General features: G+C 39.1%; 1 protein-coding gene and 1 long non-coding RNA gene across 2 annotated transcripts; both read right to left on the reverse strand.

Annotated features, from left to right (window-relative positions):
- Positions 1 to 6,921: 6,921 nt before the first annotated feature.
- Positions 6,922 to 9,006, reverse strand: LOC149390348 (uncharacterized). The gene is made up of 5 exons (XM_089621065.1): positions 8,599 to 9,006; positions 7,898 to 8,512; positions 7,721 to 7,813; positions 7,544 to 7,648; positions 6,922 to 7,479 (listed from the first exon to the last, which is right to left on the reverse strand). Exons 3-5 carry the CDS (start codon positions 7,727 to 7,729, stop codon positions 6,946 to 6,948), a joined length of 648 nt encoding a protein of 215 aa, XP_089477191.1. The 5' UTR covers positions 7,730 to 7,813; positions 7,898 to 8,512; positions 8,599 to 9,006; the 3' UTR covers positions 6,922 to 6,945.
- Positions 9,007 to 12,161: 3,155 nt separating this feature from the next.
- On the reverse strand, positions 12,162 to 13,522 carry LOC149390349 (uncharacterized). The gene is made up of 2 exons (XR_016300314.1): positions 13,226 to 13,522; positions 12,162 to 12,457 (listed from the first exon to the last, which is right to left on the reverse strand). It is a non-coding gene; the product is annotated as an uncharacterized LOC149390349 (long non-coding RNA).
- Between the last annotated feature and the right edge of the window lie 2,160 nt (positions 13,523 to 15,682).

Here is a 15,682-nt window from a genome sequence, read left to right on the forward strand (position 1 = left end):
CAGTAAAAAATAAGCCAACAATAGACGTATCAACAAACTCTCCCTTTGACTATTTTTAGGCAAGCACTTCCAGAGAAGTATTCACGATGCATCGGATCAAAAGAGCGCAGAATTCAACAATCGCTCCCACTATATGATGGAATGAATGTCAATAAATAAGTTTTTTGACATTGTCATATGATGAAAAATGAATCAAGTCACTCGGCCATAATAAGTTATTTGGGCCTTGAGGATTAATTTCATTTCATGGAATTTTATGTGAAAATTCTTAATGAGCTTTTCTTATGTTGTCATGAACAAATAAGAAATCTAGAAACATGTTCTAGAAGCCTTAAGAAACCGTCCATTTAAGAGAGAATACGAGACTTATTTTGTGCATTGATGTATGAAGATACTTGCCAAAAGAAAAAGAGGAAACAAATTTCCTCTAGAATAAAAGTGGGATTTCGGCCAAGGCTAAGGGAGAAGCAAATGAGGAAACAAATCTAAGGCCTTCTAGAAGGTTATTTGGACGTGTGACATAAGGAAAGGGAAGCAAATATTTGCTCATGAATATGTGATATTCTATAGAAAAGATGAAACTACCTTTTGAAGGTAATCATCCTCCTATAAATACCTCACCTCATTCACAACTCACAAGACACAATTTTAGAGATTGAGAGCTTCTCTCTCTAGAATTTTGGCTGCCCCCCCCCCCCCCCCCCCCCCCTCTCTAATCATTTTTGTTCTTTTGTTTTGGCACCTAGGTCCTCATTAGACCTAGCATTTGATTTAGGTCTTTGACTCCAACACTTGTTCTTGAGTCATCGTGTTTAAAAGTGCCGACACACTAAATCCTAATCACACTCAAAGACTATAGTGGTAGAAACTTTCTTGGTTGCTCAACAGGTTCAAGAAGACTAGTGGGAGAGGCGTGCTGCGTGGGGAGACGAACGTTTCAACCTTCCGAAGGCTTCTCAACGTTCAAGCTCCATTCGAGGTTGGTACCGAGTAAAAACTAAAAGTAGTTTTAAAATTTTAAATTATATGTTCATGCGCTTTGTCTAGGTTGTAAAAACGTTTTACGTGTTTTAAAGAAATTTTTTATACTCCGCCGCTTGCTAGAAGCGATAATCTTTTTTTAACCCTAGATCTATTCCAGCAGAAGCTAAGTCAAAACAAGTTCAAATATTGAACTAGACAAGTTTTATGAAAATTGTCTAAAGGGTAATTTTGTCCATTAGGACATAAGATGGTATGAATGTCAATAAATAAGTTTTTTGACATTGTCATATGATGACAATGTGATTGATCCACATGGCCAACATTGGTATTTGGGCCTTGAGGAATGAATCTCATTTTATGGAATTTTATGTGAAAATACTAGGTGGGCTTTTCTTATATTGTCATGAACAAATAAAGAAACATCTAGAAGCATGTTCTAGAAGCAAAATTTTGTGGCCTCCATATAGAGAAAGAGAGAATTTATTTTGTGCATTGATGTGTGAAGATACTTACCAAAAGGAAAAATAGGAACAAATTTATGGCATAAGCCATGTGATAGTGGACGGCCAAGAGGTAGAGAAGAAGGGAAATTTCCAACCTTGGTATTTTGATAGGAATGGGAAATAAAGATTGTGCTCATGAATATGTGATATTCAATAGAAAAGATGAAACTACCTCTTCAAGGCAATCCCTCCTCATATAAATACCACACCTCATTCACAATGTTGAATACACAAGTTTTTGAGATCGAGATCTTCTCTCTCTAGACTTGCCGCCCACCCCACTCCATCTCTCTCTCTCTCTCTCTCTCTCTCTCTCTCTCTCTATCTCTCTCTCTTCTTGCTCTTTTGTTTTGGCACCTAGGTCCTCATTAGACCTAGTGTTTTGTATTAGCTCTTTGGCTCTAAGACTAGTTCTTAAGTCATTGTATTTAAAAGTGTCCACACACTAAATCCTAACCATACTCGAAAGACTCTAATGGTAGAAACGTTCGTGGTTAATCACAGGTTCAAGAAGACTCGATGGAGACAAGCTTAGTGGGGAGACGAGCGATTCAACCTTCCAAAGGCTTCTCAACGCTTAAGCTTCTAACGAGGTTGGTACCGAGTGAAAACCCAAAGTAGTTTTAAATTTTAAATTATATGCTCATGCACTTTTTCTAGGTAGTATTTGCGTGTTTTTAAAGAAATTTTTATATTCTTCCGCTTGCTAGAAGCGATAAATTTTTCTTAAATCCTAGATCTATTCCAACATTTCTAAGCTTCCTCGGAAAGATCTCTTTCAAGAACAACTCTTCTGTAGTACACGTACTTCCACTTCACAACATTTTCTTCAACATAGAAAGACGCATTGTCCAGAGGATCAGGATGGATATCCTTGGGCAACTTTTTCTGAGCAATAGAATGCTTCCCTGTTCTTGGAAGCTTCCTAGAGGACTCCTTATCTCCATCTTCCTCCCATATGTCTGCCAGGATGTTAGCCACATTTTCTTCAACAACTTTCCTTTCAGGCTTCTTCTTCATGTACTTTTTCTTGTTTAATCCAACTTTTACTTTCTTTCTTTTTTTTATCTTCAACTGCTTTGCTTTTCCCTTTCTCGACAGTTTTCTTCTTCTTCTATTCAGACAGAAAAGCAAACAACATATTCTCATCATCATCAGGAACTTCCTTCCTCTTCATAGAGGCTTTCTTATCAACAACAGGCACATACTCAGAAGGAACATGTTCACCAGTAACTTAAACCACAGTTTTTGTCTCTAGACCAACATGTTTAGAAGGAATAGGGGCATCTTTCTTGACATTATCACCAATTGTTTGAACAGAACACTAATTAGTGTGATCCACCACACCATTGGACAAATCAAGAATGCCAACTATGGCATGTTCACAATGGGGATCAGTAGGATCCAAGAGAGATTGCAAATTGTTGAGTCCTTGGGAATCTCTTCTGATTCACTACCCTTGGGTTCATAATTTAGATCAATGTTCTCATCATCAACCATATCTTCTACATTCATCTCCATAACAGCATCTGCTCTAGAAGCACTAGGATCATAAATACCTTGAACCAAGACATGATGAGCTTTGATAAGAGAGAGAGTATCGGGGGCAAACGCCTATGAAAAGTTCGCTTAAATTTGAGAAGGAGCCGCTTGGATTTAGCCACTGGAAGCATCATCCTGAGAGAAATGAAGTGTCACGACCCGCAAGCTCCCGTCGGCTCACAAGCCGCGACGGAGGTCAAGTTGCATATCATATAATCGCAACATCATAGATAATATCAAACAGATACATAAATAAATAAACATAATAACCATAAATACTTATATTAAACATAATTTAACTACGATAATACATAAGTATTCAAAGTGGTTATATGAAAAACCCGGACAAATTTTTTGTTTTTCTCAATTCGAACTTCGAGTCTCACAAAGACTCTTATATATTGACACAAGCTCCTGATTTTACATATATTTACAAGAGATAGTTTAGGAGCATAGATTACGGAAGGGGTTCAACAACATACTGCTATAGAAGAGGTTGATTTTGGGTGAGTTCCCATTAGCCCATAGGTCAAGAGATACACGTCCGGTCTCCGTCTTCAGCTTCCTTATTAACATCGCCGCCTTGCCCTTCTCTACATTACCAAGGGTCATAAAACTATGAGTTGATTGACTCAGTAAGTGGGAGTCTAACTTAAGAAAGAAAAGCAAGCTAATGCCAAGTGATAACATGTGGCGTGCAAACAAGCACATAAGAATGCATGATGCAAATCTAACTAGTTCTAGAGCATGACTAATGTGTGCACACTCTAACTAGTACTTATCGTCCACAAGGCTACACACATCCCCCGCTATAACCTTCGGAATGACAAAAGACCAACCTTAGACTTCGATCAGTAGTCATCTGGCAGCCTAAGAGTTTAACGTTTGTCTGTGATCCACTAGTGTTACCATCTTCATCTGACGTCGCGCGGCCGAACTTTTCCAGCAATGAGCTCTCGATTCGCGATTACCATCCCACTGCGGCACGTGGTGTTGTCAATGGTGCCCACAAGAAGAGTTGTAGTATTTATTTTGTACATTTGATGTAATAAAGTCTCACGAAGACTCTTGCTTGTAATTGCTTATTCATTTAATAAAAAGTTGAAACGTTCATTCATTCTTCTTTGTTTGTTTGAAGCTTTATTATAAAACATTAGTCTTTAGTCCATAAACAAACTTGACAACTTACGAAGAAACAAATGTAGATTTGCATGAACAAACTCTTCGTAGTTTGCTTAAAACGATATATTCGCAATCAAAGGGTCAAAGGACTATTGACCTCAATACGATTGTTAGGAGAATCTATGATGTCTGGTTATGGGGCATTGAGAGTTGGAGACTCTATAGTTCTTCTAGGTATCTTCCGAAGGCACTGAATTTACCAGTGCACTTCTAGAGACAAAATAAGAACAAACCATTTAACCTCTTATGTCTCGAAGTCACTACGTATGAATTGCATCGTGCTTACCTTAATCCTGAAATGAGACATGCCATTTCACAGCTTACGTATTCTCATTTGAGAAAGTCAGAGTTCGGACTCACTATGTGATTCCAAACAGGACGTATTGGCGAAGTACTAAGTTGTGAAGATGTCATGAGTAACTTTGTGAAGTTCTCATAGATATGGAATTCATGTACAAGATTGCTGAAATGCAATGTATATCACCTCATGCTCTGTTCCTTGGAATGTAAATAAATAAACTGGCCAGTGTCCAAATTGAGTCTTGACTCTTTTGGATGAAACAATGTGACTTGTTAGCTCCTCGTCAATACATTGTTTCTGACTTATTCACAAGCGACAAAGAAGTTGAGGAAATAACAGCTAGAAGGGTAAAATGGTAATTTTGTGAACTTGGAAAAGGTTTGTGAACTTTTGAGTCCAAGTGTTTAGCTTAAGGTTTGTTTATTTGGATCCATGAGGTCACTGTCACAAATCATATCGAGTAGGAATAGTTAAACTAGAAGATAAATCAAAACAAGAACGAGATAAGTTTTACGAAAATTGTCAAAAAAGTATTTTTGTCCTTTTGGACATAGGATGAAATGAATGTCAATAAATTTTTTGGCAAGGTCATTTGATGACTTAAAACCACTCGGCCAAGTTAGTTTAATTGGGCCTTGTGGATTAATTTCATTTCATAAGAATTTTATTGAAAATTCTTAATGGGCATTTTTTATGTTTTCATGAACAAATGAAGAAGATTCTATAAGCTCCTTCTAGAGAGCCTCTTGGCCGCCCATCACCCAAAGAAAGAGAGAGTTCTTTTTGTGTATTAATGTATGAAGATACTTGCCAAAAGAAAAAGAGGAAACAAATTTCCTATACAAGGCAATGGGAATTTCGGCCAAGGCATAAGAGAAGCAAAAGAGGAAACAAATCCAAGGCTTCTAGAAGCCTTGTTTGGCCGCCCAAATGAAAGAGGAAAGGAGGAATAGTTTGCTAATGAATATGTGATATTCTAAAGAAGAGGAAACTACCTTATTGAAGGTGAGACCTCTCCTATAAATAGGGGTCTTATTCTCCTCATTTCATTTATCCCAAAGTTTTAGAAATTGAGAGCTTCTCTCTCTAGAATATTGGCCGAACTCCTCTCTCTCTCTCTAGTTATTTTTCGTTTTTGTTTTCGCACCTAGGTCCACATTTGACCTAGTGTTTTAGCTCTTCGACTTTGAGACTTGTTCTCGAGTCGCCGTGTTTAAAAAGTGCCCACACACTAATTCCTTTCTTTCTCGAGTGATTCTTGTGATAGAAACCATCGTGGTTGTGAAAGAAGAGAGACGTGCTGTGAGGGGAGACGAACGTTTTCAACCTTCTGAAGGCTCATCAACGTTCAAGCTTCTAAAAAGGTTAGTAAATTTATTATGCTCATAATAGTTTTTATTTACGTGTACTTGTTCTTTGTCTAGGTTAGTAAAATCGTTTTACTTGTCAAAAGAAAATTTTTAAAATTCCGCCGCTTACCGAAGCGTTAAACTTTTTCTTAAACCCTAGATCAATTCCAACACGTGGTACTCAGTGGGCCTCTGCTTGAGTCTCCAGTCGACAATGGGTTCGCATTTCGCAAAGCAGTCCTAGTGCACACGGGCACTTTGTGAGCCTCCGTCAGGGACTCCAACCGACAATGAGCACACATTTCGAGAAGCAACCTCATTGGGTACGTGACGCTCAGTGGTTCGAGAAGCAACTTGTAGGTACCACCGACAGTAGTTCTTTATGGTTTGGGTACTCTGCAGCACTCAGAGTACACACCTATGCTACTTACAAGAGAGCGACTCATGATAAACCCTGAAAGAAATATCATTTCCCTTCTATCACTACAACAAATCTCACCATTACCGACGATTTTTTTCGTCGCTAATAACCACATAATCGTCGCTAAATCTATTTAGCGACGATTTTTATCGTTGCAAAATGTCCGCGCCTAAATATATTTAGCGACGAAATAGTCGTCGCTAAATATTTACCGACGATATTAGCGACGATTTTTTCGTCCCTAAATGTTTAAACGATGAGTTTTTTTTTTAATTATTTAGCGACGACTTAATCGTCGCTAATTTGCGCGGGCTAATTTCGCGCACGAATTAGCGACGATAAAGTCATCGCTAATAAGTTAATTTTTTAATAATTAGCGACGACTTTGTCGTCGCTAATTATTAATTTTTTTTTCGATTTTTGAAATTATTAATTTTTATCGTCGTTAATTATTTATTTTTTATTTTGTTTTTCATTTATGAAATTCTAAAATGAAAAATCAAATAAAAACCAAATTATATTATCCAAATCAATTTATATATAAAATCCAGTTACGTTTTCGATTATCGAGAAATATGTAAATAATAATATACTATACACAAAATATCTAATAAAACACTAGTCGCGACGTTTGCTTTGTCGTCCCGCCGCTCGTTTTCCCCCTCATCGACGTGAAACGCTCTTCTGTTGGCGCTGAAACTTTGCAAGCTGCGGCGGAATAATGTGCTCCTGATCAGTAGACTGACTCGGACCGCCGGGCGTCGTCTGCTGGCTACCATTGAGAGTCCTCTGCTGGCCACCCGTCGGAGTGTGGACGCCAAGCGTCGGAGTTTGGACACCGTGGGTCGACGGAGCCTGCTGCGAACTATGCGGAAATTGAGGCATAAACGAGCTCAGGTTGAGGCCGGGCACCTGAATCTGTATTGCCTCGGCGAACGAGGCGAAGGTCGACGTGAACACCTCCTGGGAGATATATACTGGATGCGACGTCCCAGCCTCCGAACTACCGTAGACTTCGGCGAGGTCAGCCGCCATCCGTGCTCCCTGTGGCACCAAACGTCCGACGCCGGTCAAGTGATCAGTCCGCGAACCCATAATATCGCGGATCGCCTGCTGCTCTAGGACGGAAATATCAACGTCCGCTCCTTGTTGCTCAACCTCCGCTCGCAACGTGTTAAACCTATCGACCAGTCGATCCTGATATAATTAACTAGTTAGTATATATTAATCGAAAAATAAGACAAAATAAATGTTAACTTACATAACGTGCGGAGGCTTCAGGAGTCAGCCATTCGGACTTGTCGGACTGATATTGGCGCTTGTAGTTCGCAAACAAGCTCTCGAAAGCGCATGTCTCGTCGCTCTTCTGCATGTAAACAAAATTTCAAGTGTTAGATAGTTTTAACGATTTGAAGTATCATATAAACATAAAACTTACGTTCTTCATGCGGTGGGTCAAGAATCCAATCGTCCCCTGTCGACTCTTCGTCTTCTTCTTCGCGCGATTCGCCTTGTTCTTCAGTTGTATGGCCTGTAATATAAGTAAACGTACACGTAAATAACAAATCGTATAATAAAAGGGTAAACACATATTTAACGTAAATGATTTGATTACCTTAAACTCATCGCTCGAATATCGTTGTATAAGCGTCTCTCATTCGGTGTCGAGCTTAACGGTCCTCGGTTTCATCGACCGCGCCACATGTACGCTGCTCTTGCAGTCGATGTCGAACCATGACCGCAAGGTATGCCTCCAATCGCGAAGACGAGTCTTGGCGTCTCGAATGATTGCCGCATCGACAATCGCCTTCTTCTTCCCGGTTGCGTCGCAATCGACTCGAATGTCGTACTTGTCTCGAATCGCTGATCGGATCTCGGCCTCCTTCACCGGCCCCACGTTCGCAGTCGTCCACCTTGGGACCGTAGGCGAGATCTTATCTCGGACGACCAACCCGAGCGTGTTCGCGAACGTCGCGAGATCCGGATCCATCTCTCGCTCTGGCTGCAACAACGACCGAAACTCCTCGTTATAAATAACAACTTCTTTCACCCCGAGGCGCCGTGCACGCTCAGATCGTTTCCCGAGCGTCGGCCCACGCACGGCGGGTTCGATATCCTCGTCGGCTTCTTCGACGCCATCGCGTACGGACGCCGATTCGCAATAATTCGGGAGACGGGATAGGTAGTCATCCCCGCCTCCGCTGCCTCCGGCTCCTGTAGCCGTAGCCATCTGAAATTCAAAACAAACTTTATTTAGTTATGCATTCGTAATAATTTAAATATGTTAATTTAGTTATTAAATGAAAAACGTTATACACTATCGATCAATTATCGTCGTCTGACAAATTATCTTCTTCCATCAAATCTTCGTCGTCAGTTTCTTCTTCCCATAATTCCTTCAGCTCATCAATCAGCAGTTGTAAAAAAACGTCCATGTCTTTTCCCGGCGCACTACGACCTGGTATAAGCAATGTTAATATCAAGTACGATGTTTTCATGCACAACCACGGCGGTAAGTTGTACGCAGTCAAGACTACCGGCCACATATTGTACGACAAACTCATGTCACCAAATGGGTTGAAACCATCGGCGGCAAGTCTAAGCCGGACGTTCCTCGGTTCTGCCGCAAACATGGGATATTTTCGGTCGATCTCCTTCCACGTTGCTCCGTCAGCAGGATGTCGCAGTACACAATCCTCCTTAATGCGTTCATTCTCGTGCCACTGCATCTCTAGAGCTGTGTGTCGACTCGCGTACAATCGCTTAAGCCGATCTTTCAGTGGAAAGTAGCGCAACACCTTATGCGCTACTTTTTTCCACCGTCTTTCTTCAGCCACCGGCTCTCATTACAAACCGGACACTCGTCTAGATTGGCGTTGTCCTTCCAAAACAACGCCCAATCGTGTTTGCAGACGTGAATCGACTCGTAACCCATACCAAATCGACGTAATTTGGCATTTGCTTCATAGTGTGACTCTGGAATCGTGTTGCCGATCGGATAAGACTTTTTCAGTACTTTCAGTAGCTGATCAAACGACTTATTCGTCCACTTGTTCATCACTTTCAAATGCATCAACGTGACAACAAAAGAGAGTGACGAATACTCCGTACAACCCGGCCATAATTCTGTGTTCAAGTCGCTGAAAAGGTCATCAAACTGTCCACTCTGGTATTCTGCATTCGGGTCAATACTGTCATCGTCACCGTCTACGTCGTTGTGGTTTAACATATCGTGTACAGCATCAAACATCTCACCTCCTCTTCCGTAATCCGTCTGATACTGCATTACGTCATCTTCTTCCTCCCCGTGAAAGATCCACCTCGTGTAATTCCTCTTAAATCCTCTGATAAAGAGATGATTCTCTATATCAAGAATTTTTTGCATCAACACGTTGTTACACCTCTTGCATGTACACTTAACTCGTCCTTCGATGTTAACGTGTTGTCGGGCCATTGCCATGAACTCTGCCATGTCAGCCGCAAACTCAACGCTTAGACGTTGGTCCTCGATTATCCAATTCCTATTTGGATAACTCATTTTACCTAAAGATTCAACATTTAAAAATTTAGTAATTTCCAGATTTTATTTTATAATTTCACGATCCTACCGAAATTTCGGCATAACCTCCCCTATAAACTTAACAACCCGGCATCAAGCCTTCAACTTTAAAACATGCATAGAAACATCCTAAAACTAACGATAAATCGAACCTCAGTGGTTCGATTATTAAAATACATAATCCATAACCAACTAATTAATTTCACATTTTTATTCTTTTTTAAATCTATAAAAAACTAATTAATTTCACATTTTTATTCATTTTTAAATCTATAACCAATTAATTAATGTCACATTTTTATTCATTTCTAACAAAAATTAAATCCAATTTCAATTTCAATCAATAACCAATTAATTAATTTCACATAAACTACCTAATTTTCGTTAAACTAATTCATTAATTTAAGTTTGTTACCTTTAGCGAATCGGTCGAAATTGGATGCGAATTAAGCGACAAACTATATCGATCTCCTAACGTCGAGGCCAACTACACAAAATTACACAATTTTAAATTTTCTAATCGCAATTAACAAAATTACATTTCCTAATCTATTAATCTCTAATCTACTATACTTATATACATAATTAATCTCTAATCCTAATTTACAATTTTAAATTATCAAACATCCTAAATTATTTCGTAATTAAATCCTAAATACTAAATTATATCCTAAATACTTATATCCTAAATAATTATATATATAACTAATTATGTAAATACTTATATCCTATATAATTATAACTAATTATATAAATACTTACATCCATATATACTAAATTATGTAAATATATAAAATATAACTTATATATATAAAAAAAAAACTTTTCGGCGGTGGCGGATCGAGGAAGAGCCGTGCAGGCGGAGGAAGAGGCGGACCGGGCAAGACGAGATGGACTTCGGCGTCAGCGGCGGAACGGCGGAGGACGGCGGTGGACGGCGACGAGCTTCGGAGAGACAAATCTGAGGAGAGAGAGAGAGGCGTGAGGAGAGAGAGATGTGAGGAGAGAGAGACATGAGGAGAGAGCGACTTACCGGAGCTTCGGGACGGCGGAGGACGGAGGTTCGTCGGAGGAGAATCGGGTTTTTGGGAGAGAATGGAGAAAATAAGATTTTTAGGTCGGGGAAGGAAATGGGGGAAACTGATACGCGACCTGGTATTTAAAGACATTTACCGACGATTAAATCGTCGCTAAATGATTAAATTTCGTAGCTAAATGAACTTCCTTTTTCAGTGGCATTTAGCGACGATTTAATCGTCGCTAATAGTTTTTTACACATTTAGCGACGATAAAATCGTCGCTAAATCATTTCGTTTAAATTAATTTGGGGGGATTTTTCCCTCTTTAAATTTCGTTAAAATTCGAAATTAATTCGATATTAATTCCAAACTATTAGCGACGATAATATCGTCGCTAATTGTTTTCCCGCGAACTTAGCGACGAATATAAATAATTAGCGACGAAAATATCGTCGTTAATTATCTTTGCCGCCAAACTTTAGAAGTTTTGGCACCAAATAATTAGCGACAATAAATTCGTCGCTACAAGGGTGATTAGCGACGAAAATTTAGCGACAATTAAGTCGTCGCTAATACTTCCGTAGCTAAATGTCATATTTCTAGTAGTGTATGCTCGTTAGTGTTTTAAGTTGAAGACTTGGAACGTGACTCCTGATACTTCTACCTTCGTTTCGAATCCAAGAGTTAATCACTGCTCTCCTGTCTCCCTCGTTCTAACAGGTCAAGCGCAGAACTTAAGGTATGATTATATCACGTACCAGAGGTTGGGTTTCACAAGTCTATGTTTGAACTTATAAGGGATGATTATATCACGTAGCAGAGGCTGGGTTTCACAAGTCTATGTTTGAACTTATCAGATGAACCCGAGCTAAGTTTTCAATAAAAGCAGACCGAAGCCTTAAATCTTTGAGATTATTCGTTTTTAAGGCTTTCACCAACTCATGTTTACTACAACATAAAATGCACTAAACAGGGGTTATTCACTTGATAAGTAGTTGACTTAGGTCTCCGCACTTACCTGGAACAATTCGCCGCAAAACTTTTTGACTTCAGGAGTTCCTTCGCTTCACGCGCTTCTCAAGACTCTTGGCACGTCCTGAATCGTCGAGAGAACTAGAATTCGAAGTTGAAACTTCGTTAATTATTCGATTCAGAAATGTCAAAGAGTTTAAGGTTCGTTGTTAGGATTCGTTGCGAGTCGGTTCGGGGGTTCGAGAATTTCATTTACTTATTTCCCGGTCTTTCGAAAATTAAATTTATTTAAGACACATACGTGTTCGTATCGAAGAAATAGTACGAAATAAAATCCAACAATTATTTTTAACGAATCTCAAATAAATAATTAATCCGAAATCATACAAACCGGGAATTCCAAAATAATAAACATAAATTAAATTCCCGAACATCTTTTAATTAAATAATTCACAATTATTAAACATAACTCCAAACAAATAGACCTACGATCTAACTCAAAGTCTAAACGCTATAAAGCTATTAACACGACTCACGAGAGATCGAGATCCAGTATTTTCTGAATTCTTTGACTTCCGGCCTCGATGTGTTTTGTTTCGCCGGCTCTTGCTTGTCCCGACTAGATCTGTGAAAAGTTGGGAAATTCAAAAATGATCCTCGAGTCAATTTCACAATCTAAATTCATACTCGAATCCTAAAACCAGATTCTCGGTCTCACTTCAAGATTCGAGAAATTCCCGACCTAAACGACGAACCATAATCCTCAATCAAACCAAGAACTTTCAAACCGAAATCGAACGACAACATATCGAATATAATTCCTCAAATCACACTAATCAATGCAAACCAATTCTCAAACAACACAAACAATTTTCCAATAAAAAACCGAAACAAACTTCAAAATCAAATCGAAACCGAATTAACCGAATAACGAACATCAATTCTCAAATCATGATAACCAATTTCAAATCTCAATTTCTCAAATCACCTTAATCATATCACAATTCGAACAAGTCCCGAACCAAAAACAAAACGATAAACATTCTCAGATACTTTTTGGTTTTCGGTATCATTTGGCTGAGTTCCGAACAACACGAGTCACCAATCTGATATCTAACCGAGACAACAACCATCCAAACCAAAATGATCAACCATCCGAAATCCCCTATCATGAACATAAACCCTAATTTTCCCAAATTCGGCCAAAATCACATCATAATCACCAAATCAAGCAATCCAACACTCAATAACCATTACCCAACACTTATTTCAAAGCTTCAAACACAAATCCAACCTTTATATGAAGATTCACGCTTGGAATAAGAAAAACCTCAATCTTGAACAATGAACCCTAATTTTCGGATTCCAAATTTGGGAAGAAGAAATTTCTTACCTAAATTGGTGTAATTAGTGTTCTCCGGGCTCCTCCTCTCTATTTCCGGTGTCCTCGGCGGCTCGCGACGGTTGTTTCTCCTCGGCCGAAGCACGCGCGCAATGTAGCTGGGTCGCAGGAGAGGGTTGAGCGAGGAAAAAGAAGAAGACTGAAGAAGAAGATGAAGATGATAGAGGTGATCGTGGTCGTGGCTGAAGTTGTCATCGTTGTTGTTGTTTGTTTAGTTTTTTCTTTTCTTTTCGATGTTCTGTTTTGCAGGTGCGCGTGATGAAGAAGAAGAAGAAGAGGAGAAGAAGCTCGAAGAAGAAAATGAGGAGACAGAGAAATAAATTTTGTATATATATGAACAAGTTTCTGAATTTGCTCATTTAAATCATTCTTTTCTCTCACAACCTCAAACTGACCCCGCTTTCAAAATTCCTTCCAAATGAGTCCTGAAAATTGTTACAATAATGTCCTTCATCACATAATTATTTAATTAAATCCGTAACCGAACGGATTTAACTGATAAGATTAAACCAAGAATTTTCTCGTTCGTTCTAGATTAATATAAATATATTTAAGGTTTTTCATAAATAATACTCGATCTTGAGAATTTATTTAATAAATTAATTTCCGGAATAGTTTTTCGGAAAATAATTTATTATTCGAGACGAACTCGATTAATCCTTTATTTATTCTGAGATTTTCCAATACCTTAAAATATTTTAAATTAATTCGATAAATTCATATGACCATAATCCACTCAAGAATTTAATTGTAAGAACGGAAGCTCGTTTATTAAACTTGAATTTACAAGTCGAGAGATTCAAAAGTTTATCCTTTACAGGAAGATAGGGCACTTTCTCTTCTTCTGTAAAACTTACTGGTAGAGACTTCACCAGTGATATCAACAATTCCAAGAGCCACTTTACTTGGAGGAGAAGCTCTTCGGACAGACTTACAAGCAAGAATTTGTTGCTTGGTAAAACGAGACATTCAGGCGACAACACCTCCTGCCTGACCATCAACACTCTTACCGGGCGTCATTCCCTTGACACGAACTCAGTGTTTGTTCGTCTTTGAATCTGCAGCTTCTTCTCAAAATTTATCTTCATTGGAACTTTCTTCGCATGAGCAGATGTTCTAACGCTACTTCTTGTTCCTACCATTGTCAAAACAAAGAGCGAATTAAACTGGAGAGTCTTAGAAACCCACACACACAATGCAAGACACACGAATTTATCTATGAAATAAGAGACACTTGAGATGTGGGATCCCAAAAGACAAAATGCATCAACCTTTCTTGAAAAATCAACTATCTCGCCTATTAACTGACAGGCGTCAAGCTTAGAAATGACATCGTAAAAACAATTTGGCCAACACCTACCACGAGCCCAAAACAAATAGGAGAGCCACACGATTGTTCTGTAATCCGGTCGAATGGGCCAACCAGAAACACATGAAAGAGAGAATAACACTAATCTCGCTGCCGAGTCGAATGGATCAACCAAAAAAATGGACCCATGAACACGAAAACTGGCCAAGCCCAAGTGATTTCTATAATTTGATAGCACACATGACAAGAGCAGATCGAAGAGATTCAAATTGATTTGCATCTAAGGCCTTTATAAAGATACCAGTCAATTGTTTGTCTGTGTGAACATGCTCAAGACTGATCTTATTTTCTTCCACAAGCTCTCTAATAAAAATGACGACGAATGTCAATGTGCTTTGTGTGGTGAACTGGATTCTTAGATATACTAATGGCACTCATGTTGTCGATGTACAATGTCATGACATCTTGTGCGATATCATACTCAGAAAGCATCTGTTTCATCCATAAGTTTGGTATAACTACTTCATGTAGCAATGTATTTAGCCTCAGCTATGGACAAAGAGACATAATTTTGTTTCGTGCTAAACAAAGAGATAAGGTTGTTACCTAAGAAGAAGCATCCTCTAGACGTGTTCTTCCTATCCTCAGCACTTCCAGCCCAATAAGCAAAGCCAAAGGGGGAGATTGTTGCTACATTGAGGTTGACGTTTTGGTTCAGGCAACTCTATTGTTCCTAGTGTTGTTTCTTGCATCGCACAGAACATCTTTCATCACTTTATGCCAAGACACGACGTGGCCTCCCTGACAGTTTTTTGTCTGTCCTCGTCCTGATGTGTCCCATCTGTCCTGGTGTCTGATCATGGGACATTCTCGTTTACTGTCTCTTATAAAAGAGAATGTCTTACCCTAGGTAGGGCAACACACTTTACACGCCGAAATCATCTCTTCAAGAGAAAAGTGTGTGGGTTTTTGTTCTCTAGGTTTTGGTTCTTTTTGGGGAAGACAAACATAGCATTTTTACAGTTATTGTTGTTATGGATATACATTGATACACTGGGAGAGTGTAAGAGTGAAAAGTGAGGGGAGCTCAAATATAGGGGGAGCCTAGATTATTAACACCATAGGATACATATCCCTCC

Source organism: Urtica dioica, chromosome 7 (assembly GCF_054948205.1).
Source record: "Urtica dioica subsp. dioica isolate 48M chromosome 7, U.dioica_male_clone48M_v1_H2, whole genome shotgun sequence".
Taxonomy (NCBI): domain Eukaryota; kingdom Viridiplantae; phylum Streptophyta; class Magnoliopsida; order Rosales; family Urticaceae; genus Urtica; species Urtica dioica.